The 10,695-nt window shown below is 50.6% G+C and overlaps 1 protein-coding gene across 1 annotated transcript in view; it reads left to right on the top strand.

Annotated features, from left to right (window-relative positions):
- Positions 1–10,695, top strand: part of BRINP2 (BMP/retinoic acid inducible neural specific 2) — a 92,335-nt gene that overhangs the window by 74,762 nt on the left and 6,878 nt on the right. Inside the window, exon 6 of the mRNA XM_006907788.1 lies at positions 8,035–8,140. Coding sequence (XP_006907850.1) covers positions 8,035–8,140 — 106 coding nt within the window. The remainder of the gene's footprint in view (positions 1–8,034; positions 8,141–10,695) is intronic.

Raw genomic sequence — 10,695 nt, 5'->3', positions numbered from 1 at the left:
GGAGTAACGGAAAGCGAAAACTGGGCCAGGTTGAAAGATCGCGAGTCCAAGTGGGTTTTTTAAAATGTAGTGTTAAGTTATGGTCGACATCAAGGCGGTGCGATGACTTGTTAGAAGGAAGAGACTAGAGGAGAAGCGAGTGTGTGATGCTTAATACTGAGATTATAGAGGAAGGACAGCTACCGAAAAATCGGGTTCTGGGGCATGGCCATGGGGGCGGGTGGTGAAGAGGGGGCTGGGAGGCGAGATGGGGCGGTGATGGGAGGAGGCCAGGGGACCACGTGGAAGCCGAGGTCGGCAGGAAGGACAAAGGCCTGGTGGTGGTAAAAAAGGCGGAAATCCTCAGTGAGTGAGGGGGAGGGACAGGACAAATAGATCACAGCAACAAGGAGGAGGAGGAGTGGGGGCGAGCATCAAAGAGGGGAGCGGGACTCGGGGAGACCGGGGCTTGGGGTACGTTTGGGAGGCTGGTATCTTAGGAGATGAAAGAGAACTGTGAGTGGTGTGGAGCGGGTTTTACCAGGAATCAGAGCTCCGTGGAAGTCCCTCTCTCCCTTCGGGCCCCTTCAGGAACTGGTCTCACCCAGAAACGAAAGGCAGACCTGGACCCACAACTCAGAGATCCCGCTGATGGTCTTTCTTATTGTTTGACCAACTTTTCACTTTCGCCCGCCCCTTCACGGCCTCATTCCCCTCTTTGCCCAACTCGGATTCCTTCGTCCACCGCTGTAGTCACCCCCTGACGTATCTTGAGCTTGCTCTTTGCCATCCGCCATGCCACCGCTATTCCCTCAGTTCAGCACCTCTGACTCTTACCGGATCTTCTCGCGTTATCTGTTTAACTAGACTTCCCGCCCCCACCCTCAGCTCCCTGATTCACCCTCCACGCTGCTCGCACGAGTGCAAAACCATCATCTCATGTCATCCGCATGCTTAAATTCCTTCAATGGCTTCTGACTGTACATGGAACAGAGCCCAAGCCACTGTCCCCCAGCCAGGGTGGCAGGCGTGTGACACAAGGGAAAGAACACGGGTTCAAACTCAAGAGTCTGATTTCAGCCACTGCTCACAGCAGGGCTTCGAACAAGTTCTCAAACTTCTCTCAACCTCAGTCTGCTCATCCTAAAATTGTTGAGCAATTAGAATAACTTCGACCTTGAAGGATTTCTGTGAAGATCAACTAAGAACGTGTATGGAAAGCAAGAGCTACAGCCCAACTAGAGATTGAAAAGGGCTGATGCCTCTTCTTAATAAAAGTGTAAGGCCGTGGAAGATCTACCCGTGCTGTCTTTTTAGTTTCATCTCTTCTCGACCCATTTCCTTCTCAACCAACAGCGTAAGTGACTTATCACTTATATCATGTAATCCGGTCCTATCTAACTACCCGTCTTTATTCAAACATAGCGGGCTCTTATGTCTCCCTCCTTGGCACTTGCTGTTTGTTTCGCGTGCAACGCTCATCTATTCACCTGAGTGACTCTTCACCCTTCTTGGCCCAACTCAAAAAGGGAACCTTTATGAAGACTTTCCTGACTCCCAAGGTAGTTAAATGCCCCTCCTCAGTGTTTCATGCACGTGCCTCTTTGACAGGGTTTACCAGCTGAACTATAATTGCTAGATGACACGAGACTATGAGGTCCTTGTGGGAGGGACTGGGTCTTCTTTATTGTTGGCTCCCAGTGAGAGTACAGAGCTGCCACATTATGGGTAATGGATAAAGGTTTCTAGAGTGAGTGAGTGAATGAATGAATGAATGAATGAATGAAGTCACCAACCCCATTTTCCATATGGTTTAAGGTCTTCTCAGTGTGTGTGCAAGTGTATGTAAGTATGTTTAGTTGAAAAAAAAAAAAACAAATGTACTCAAGGTAGCTTGAGAATAAAGATGGTTTACTAAGACAGCTTTGGTGACAAATGTCACAGATCTCCAAGAATAAGACACAAGACCGAGTCCAGACACATGAGACTTATAAAAGGACAGTAATGTTCCCAGGCTACTCTCTCTGTTTCTTGTTAGAACACGTGTCTCTACTTTTTCATGTCCACCTGCTTCATCTACCTGCATCTCTTGTCCAAGTTCTTGCCTCTATTTATTCCGGACTTTTCTGTATACCAATGACTTCAGCTTACATGTAGCTTTGCCTGGTTCTGGAGTTGACTCTGGGCCTGACCGAATATGATCTTTCTGTTTTATCTCTCAGCCAATGCCAGCAGTGCAGGGGCCACTCTACTGTCCAATGTTGTATTCCCAGGTCCTGGTCATTGATATTCATTTATTCTGAATTTTGTAAGTGTCCACGATCACCCTTTAAATTTTTTATTCTCAGTGTCATGGGTCTAAAGTCTCTAGAGTAATTCAGAGATTGCTCTAGATCTAGAGTAATCTGCTTCAGAGTCCATCCTAGTCCAATACGAAGAGTGGGGACTGCACAGCCTCAACTATGGCTTATTGGACCCGCCTCTTTCATGAATTCTGTGGGCTGTGGAGAGGTGACAGGCACCCCAAACCACATCTATTGATAGTGTCTGTGGCTATACTTTTTCTGGAACTAGAGACACTGCCCATGTCCTCAAGGCCACCATCCTCAGAAGCCTCTTTTTGGACCTCCTCCAATCACACATGGAATGTGAGATGACCATTCAGCTTCCAATGGGCTGACCGACCTGGAGCTTCTCTGCCGAGGAATACAAAGCATTCTCCCCATGGAATGTAACTCAGAGAACCACAGGAAAACAAAGATCTTTTAGTGTTTTCTCCTACCTCCACTCCTCCAAGTCTTCATCTCTACATAACTTAGTGGGGTCTAGAGACCTGTGTGACCTGTCTGAGGACACACTGCCAACCTAAGGAGCACAGGGGGTGTCAGCAACCTATGCCACAGCCCCGCTCGCTGGATAGAGTTGGTCTCTGCTTTGTCCTGAAAGTAAATACGTTCTGCCTCTAAAAGTATTCTTCGCTCTGACACACTTAGCACAGTTACAAATCTAGGTAGCCAGTAGACTGGGGGACATCCTTTCCAGCCAACACGTGTGTTGGTGTTGTGGCATCTGCCACCAACTTGCCTCTCCTGACATGCCTTGGTAGCACTTGAGCTGGCTTCCAGCATGGTCGTCACTCTGGGTGGAAGCGGGCGGCGGCGAAGGACTCTGCCCACCGACTCAGCCTCGGTGAAAGGAAGATCCTCCAGCAAATCCGCCTGTTTCTTGTTTCTCTAAGCAGGTGTGTACTCTTACTTCTTACCCTATGTTAGCAAATTCTTTTCACTAACCCAGAAAAAGAAGTCCTCTGCCCGCTCCTGTTTATCCGACACATTTCTCTGAGACCCCGCTGCAATCGCCCTCTGTGGCAAGGTCTATCCTGATCAGCGCACACCTCCAGTGTTGGATTTGTCACCTTCTCCTGCAGCTGTCTGCATCCCCATCTGTGCCTCCTCGTGCCCACCATGACAGGAGGGCTTAGAGCAGTGGGGGCTCTGCTGCATGCGTACAGTTCTGGGTCCTTTCACAGTGTCTGACAAGTGGTGAGACACTCAATAAAATGCTTGATAGGTGAAGGCAGGCTACATGGTATGGTGAAAAACAAACTTACTCAAGCGAGAAGATCTGAGATTGAGTTTCAGCCTTGACGCTTACTATTACTATGACCTTGAGAAGTCCTGAACTTAACGTGGAGTTAGCAATTGTTTGACTTACTTTTATCCGGGGCTCGCATTCAGCTGCTATGGCTACATGGTTATTAAAATACTAAAACACTTCCATCCATACCAGCTGGTAAAAAGTCTTCACACCAACCACCTGTGTGCCACCCTAACCACCTGACCCCTCCCCTGAAAGCCCCTGTTCCCCCCTTGATAGTAACCAAAGGGCCAAGGCACCACGGGGGGCCTCTAGGTCCCTGCTTTGGGACCCCTTCTGATCTGTGAGCACACTGCCGTCCTGTCCATAAATACTGTGATTATCACCCTTGACTTTACCATAGAGTTGGGGTGGCACTGAATGGCACAGTTCACACAAAAACACTTTGCAAATTGTAAAAGGCTGAATATGCACCCACCCTGTCTGTCATTTCCGAGAAGGGATCAGAGCCATACAGGGTGGCGGGGACACACCTGAGTTGTGGCTCACCCTGTGTTTAATCGAAGGCTGAGGAGGAGCTTGGTGTGGAGGACTTGAGATGCTCCTGAGCTGACTGCACAGAACACCCACAAAAGTCCAGGTGGACCCCAGGAGGGCACGGTTCTCACAAAGCGCCCTTAAAACACCTGTCGGAACTCCTCACCGCAGTGGCCTGGGACTCAGTGTGCAGCTCTTTCAAGCACACGCACCATCAGCTCTGCTCTCCAGGTGGCGGCCCTATTGCTCGCCATTAGAAGCCCATCTGACATGCCCTCAGCCTCGCAGGTGTCCCCCTAGGTAGAAGGAGAGCAGCCTGCCGGAAGCGAAGGGCAGGAGAGGAGAGCCGGCTGGCTGGAATGGGGGTTCGAATGATCTGGTATTTATGGGAAATTGGACGTGCTAATGAACCTGAGATCCGTCAGGGCTTTCTAATGGCAGGCTGGTCTCTGTCAACAGACCAATTAGCACACAATTATTTTCCCTTTCTGGAAGCTTATTTGAGACGCTCTTTGAAGTGCGCCTGAGTGAACTGCACTTTCCATTAGCTCTCTGGGTTCCTCTTTACCATCTGTGGGACCTGTCGTCCGAGAAAGGCACAGGCTTCTCAGGACCGGCTCTGCAGGACTCTGGGCTTTCGTCACTTGGCCTTCCTGCTTGTCAAGTCTCCCAGCTCGACCCTCCCCCACCCCACTCCACTTGTCTCAGGAGGACAGAGGGGCTCCGAGCAGAGCAGCGGGAGGAAGAGCAAGGACTTTGGGATCCAGTGACACCAGAGTGGGCCCTCCTCAGCCCTGGAGACCTGGATCGTCCCTCTCAGCGTGGGTGTCACGATCTCGGTCTCTTCCTCATTCCTACCCTGCGCCTCAACCAACAAAGCGAAGCCACTCACGCCCTTTCAATGACTTGCCTGACTGGCTGTCCCCTCGCGGATCTGACTTTTGGAAATAGCAGTGTGAATGAAGCACAGAGAAGAGCTCCAGGGGCCCAGAACATTGACAAGATGGTGGAGGTGGGGAGGGAGGCAGAGTGGCAGGAGGGAGGGACAGTGCTGTGACAACAGAGAGGAAGGTGGCCGTGCTGCCTCCTCCCTGGGAGTCACCCAGCTCCTACGTAAGGTGTGTAGCTGCCTCCCTGCCTGGACCTGATGCTGCTGAGTGACCACCTCAGCGGGGGAGTGGATGGACAACCCAGTACGAGCTCTGTGACAGCGTGCTGGCCGGCTCACCTGGAGCCGGGCCCAGGCACGTCTCCCAAACAGCACACCTGCCATCCCACACTGCCCTCAGCCCACCCCATTCGCAGAGGGGCAGGCTCTTCCAGAACAGGTGGGCTAGTCCTTAGCCACAGCTCTTACAGAGACTGTTCTTCCGTACAGACAGAGAAGGCTTCACTTTGAAATAAGGCAGCAACCAACCGACTTCGCACTTCAGTCTGGCAACTTGCCACCCACTCAGCACAGAGACACAGTTCAGCACTCAGTGTCCACCTGTGGAGGGAGGCGGGCCCGCGTGTAACAGGCAGAACACGGGGAGTGTGGAAACGTGTTTCCGCTGATCTATAAACTCCTGTGGTGGCGACCGTGGCTTGCTCACTGTGAGTTCTGCTTGCTCCATGGGTATTGGCTAAATGAATAAGTGAGTGAATGAAAGAATGAGTCGAACGAATCCTAGCCCTGCAGGTGACTAGCTGTGTGCCCTGGAATAAGGCATGTAACCTACCTGGCCTGGGTTTCCGGTCCATAACATCGGGATGCTGTAACCTCAGGCTGTAGAGTTTGTTTTGCATCCGGTTCACATTCTGAGAAGGGAGATCACTACCATATGTTTGGGGCACTGGGCTGTTTGAAATATTTGTTCTTAAGAGTAATGTCATCTAAAGGGGTTTAACTCACTTTGCTTTTCACAGTCCACTGACATGCCCTCACAGGAGACACCAGGGCGATGAACTGGCATCTGGGGACTCCAAAGTTAATACCCTGTGTCGGCTACTCAGCAGTGTCGGACACTGTAACCCTCCGAACCCTGGTTTCCTTCTGTGGAGACCAACAGTGGTGATTTATCCCAGAGAGTTACTGTGAAGGGTAGATGGAATGACCTTGGAGGATGAACTTGGAAAACTCTAGAGAGGCTGTTCCTGGCCCTGTCACCATCTCGTTCTCTCTCTTCATTCAGGCTAAGCCTTGCTGCTTCTCAGAGCCACGTCATTGTTGCCGCTTGGTCTTTGCCATCTCTTTTCCTCCCAATTCCCTCACCCTTCCTTCCCACCCCTGCCTGTCCTTCAAGACCAACTCATGGCTCACTTCCTCCATGAAGCCTTCTTTGACGACCTTAATCTACAAAGATCTTTCCCGTCTCTCTCCCCACTATATTCTAAGTCAGTATCGCACCCTCTCTCACTTGATTACTCTGTTCCATGTGAATTTTTTAAGCCCAAGTGTACTAAATTCCCTTTAAGAATGTCACTTAATACCTTGGTATTCACGATGGTAACTAGCGGCTTGCTAGACACACATACCACACACGTTCGAACCTATGTGTTTTAGACCACGCTGCCCCTTCTTTTCCTCAGAGTACCTTTCCCTTCCTTCTCTTCCTGTCCACTTGCTGCTTATCTTCAAGGACCAACTCAGGTGGCATCTTCTCTGCTACTTCTTCCCTTGTTTTCCCTTTGTTCAGAGCTGCACCTTCCCCAGTGCTCATTACGACACGTGGCCTCTGCTCGACTTGGATGTGTATCAGCCAGTTGTGTACGGACCCAGCCCCCTACAGGTTGTATTCTCCTTTGGACAGAGCATATAACGTGTGTATTTTGTGCCCGTCCTTCCACCCTCCAAAGTTTAGAACCTATTACTCACACATTCTCCAGTTTATTGAGTATCTACTATGTGCCAGATACCGCTGACAACATGGTGAGCCAAATTAACGTGCGCGTACTCCCGTGGAGCCTTTGGTGTGTAGAGAACCAGACATGACCGAAATACTTGCAGGAAAGGATGGAAAACGGCAGCCCGTATGCCCGCTGCAGAGCAGTGTGCCTGGGAGAGGAGGTCGGAGGGATCAGGGCAGATTGCCTTGAAGAACTTTGGGAAAGACGCTCGACGAATGTTTGATGGATTGTGTGGAATTGAAACAGTGACTGCTCAATAAATACTCGTTGATTGGTTGATTGATTGTTGGCAAAGCTTTCGGAGATCCGGAGAAGAAAGGGCCTCAGGTCCCCATCATTCTTATTACATAATTATTTCAGCGCATGTCAAGCTCTGTATTTTTCATCTTATACTTTAAACATCAGGGGAAAACTGATAGGCCAACTTTATAATATTTTAAAAAGACTCCATGGTGTTTTGGAATATTACATGCCTATAACACTTTATGTATATTTAATATACTTATTAAAATATGAAGTAAGCCCATGGCTGATTTTCTCCAAGGACTTCTCAGTGCCAAGGTGGGACTTAAATGTTTAATACTAATAATAATACTCATAACTCCTATTTCTCTAGTGCTTTTCATCTTTGGGATCCCTAAAGCCTGTGAGCACCATGTCAAGCGGATACAGCTGGCTCACTGGCAGGCCAACAGCCTCCACATCTGGCCCCCTGTCTTCCTCTGGGGGAGAAGAAGGGGGGGACTCTGGCTTAAAAGTCTAACACAGGCTTCCTCTGCTTAAGTTGAATTTTCTCCTCCTGGACAGAAATTCTTTTGGGCTCCCTCGGAAAGGCTCCCACTACGTACAACTGCTGCTGCCCGCCGTACACCAAAAGTGGCTTTATGCTCCTGGGGTGGGGGAACACAGGTCGCTCCTTCGGCCAGTCAAAGACAGGACACAGAGCCTGAGACCGGACGACTGGAGGGGGGTAGTGCGAAGGGAAAGCCTCCCCTCGCTATCCACACCCACGCTCTGCTCTCCCTTCTCCAGGTCACGGAGACCAGGACCGGCCCTCTGGGCTGCAGCAACTACGACAACCTGGACTCGGTCAGCTCTGTCCTGGTGCAGAGTCCAGAGAACAAAGTGCAGCTGCTCGGTAAGCTGCAGTGTGACGGTTCACACACTTTTCCCATCGCTGAAAGGCTTGGATCACCAAGAAGTGGGAGAACACCCTGCCTGCCCCATTTACTTACTTAACCCTGCTTAAGACAAGAACTACCAAGAGTTCTGGGCCATGTACTTAGAACACCCTGCCTGCCCCATTTACTTACTTAACCCTACTTAAGAACTACCAAGAGTTCTGGGCCATGTACTTCACAACTGTCCATCATCCTCTTGTGCAAACTTCTGGCATGGTTTGCCCTATGCCCAAGACCCGTTGCTCCTACCAGTCACCACCCAAATCCTCCCCCTCATAGTCCTTCCAAGAACTCTGTCACCGTCCTGCAGCAATAGCATGTCCACCCCTATGTGCCTTGTCCTAGTTCAGTGATATCCTTTGTTGCCCAAAGAACCTTCCGCCATGTCCTAAGGACACGCTGGGAACAGCTGGCCTTTGTAAAGTGGTTATGGGGCCACCATCTCTAGCTCAAGTAAGAACTATACAAACTGTGGACCCATTGGTTCCCCCCCCGAGAGTGGCCCCTGCTTTCTGCTATTATCCTGCAGCCTTCCGGGGGGCGCCGGGGGGCAGGGGGTGGGGGGCGCACAGCCAGGAGAAGAGTTTGGGAGGAACGAGAACCTTGACTGGGATGGAATAGGAAACAGGAAACGGAAAACAGGGGAAAAGTGAAAGGAAAGGGAGGGACTCCACGAGGTCAGGGGGCCAGGTGACTCAGGGTGGCTCTCAGCTCCCGCTCTCTGTCCCCCGTCCCCCCGCCCTGCCCCCCACACACACATACAGCATCCTGGTGGGGGCGCTATGCAAGCTGATTCAGACGGAGCTGCCTGGCAGTGGCCAAAGTTCATTTTTCTTAAGGCCTAACTGAATTGAAATCTGCTTAAGATATTATTGTCCCGGTATTATAAAATCAATAGCCCTCACCCAAGATCTACGATTACAAATTCCAGGCAGTCTGAGCCAGATGCAACCCATAAATACCTTAGGAATCAGGAATAGATAATAAAGAGGCGTAAAAGACCCCTTTATTTAGAGGCACCTAACGCAGTCAGCACCGCTCCCCTCCTGTGTTCCCGGATGGGCTGCATTTGTGTCTGGAAATAAGTGATGAGTGACGTTCGGAATGCCTGGTGGTTCATTTGGAATAGTTTATGCCATTTAATTTTATAGCCCATCACTCATGCAGACTTTGCTCAAGGCACTTATTTTATAGCGATGGGAACCGTGATGAGGAGGAGGAGGAGGGAGAAATGGGGGAGGCGAAGGGAACAAGCCCGCAGAGGGCGAGTGCGGAAAGCTAGCCTGTGCGCAGGGCCTGCGGGGAGGGCTGCTCGAGCGCCACCGTGGGCACGGAGTCGAGCCGGAACATTCAGGAGCAGCTCAGAATAGGCGGTAAATCGCAACCAGGCGGCCCCGTAACCACTGCTGCTGCAGTTCTAAGCTATAGGTAGAGGGCTGCCGAGACCGCGACACTTACTTTGGGCTCCCCGATTTCGTGCCAAGGACAAGGTCAAGAGTGTAATAATAAAGAGCCGGCAGACACTTGAGGAAATGGAGGCTCATCCTCTCCAGAAGTCCCCATGTCCCTCACTCTCCTGGCACAGGGTCTCACAGTGTCCCTACGGGGGAGCCTCCTGCAGGTCTGACCTTGAACCCTCCAGGCTGTGTCCAAAGACATGTTTGTTCTTTGTTCATCCTCTGATATACTTTCAACAGCCACTCTGTGTGGCTTGAAGCCAATTAGGAGTACATTCCCCTAGCGGTAAACTAACATCCACTACAGATGGGTGGGAAAACTAAAGCTTTAGTGGATTATATCCAAGATCAAGGGAAGCTAATCACAAGAGAACTGAGAGCCATTCCTATCTCTCCAGGCCTGACCAACCTTGGGGTGTCTATGACTGATTACCCTACTTTTAAATGTCCTCAAGAGTTAAGTCACAGCGAGATGGGGCGACCGGTTCAAGTTATGCTGTGAGACCAGATGGGACAAGGGCAAGGTCTGACACCAAGCTGACCTCACTAGTCCTGTGACTTGGGCAGGTCCCTGAGGTCACTGGGCTTGGATTTCCTCATTCACTAGCGCCTCAGTATGACCACAGTATGAGCTCATGCTTGAGATCGTAGATGAGACTATGTGGTGTACTTTCCACACACGCCACCACGTACCCACACTACCGGTCCCTGCTTCCAAACCAGGGCTGGGGTGGGAGGCCCAGGAAGATAAGCATTTGTTAATGTCCTAGGATGCCTGCTGCTAATCTCAGTGAAGCTAGAAACAGGATGGCTATCAGAGGCAAAGCAAAAAGCCCATCAAGGCTTGATTCTTCCCCCATGAGAGCTGTAAGCTCTTCTTTTATCTGAAACATCTTCCTGTTTCCATCCTAGAAATGCTGATGTGTAGCCAATAAGCCCGTTCATGTGATATGCATGCTCTCGATTTGGCTGATGTAAGGGGTTCGACAAAGCCTTGGGCTTTGATGCGCCTCATCTGCATTTTCAGATCCTCCCCCATCTGTCACTGGGGCAGC

The sequence above is a fragment of the Pteropus alecto genome, unplaced genomic scaffold (genome assembly GCF_000325575.1).
Source record: "Pteropus alecto unplaced genomic scaffold, ASM32557v1 scaffold101, whole genome shotgun sequence".
NCBI classification, from domain to species: Eukaryota; Metazoa; Chordata; class Mammalia; order Chiroptera; family Pteropodidae; genus Pteropus; species Pteropus alecto.
The sequence above is the reverse complement of the archived record's forward strand: the minus strand, read 5'-3'. Positions and strand labels throughout refer to the sequence as shown.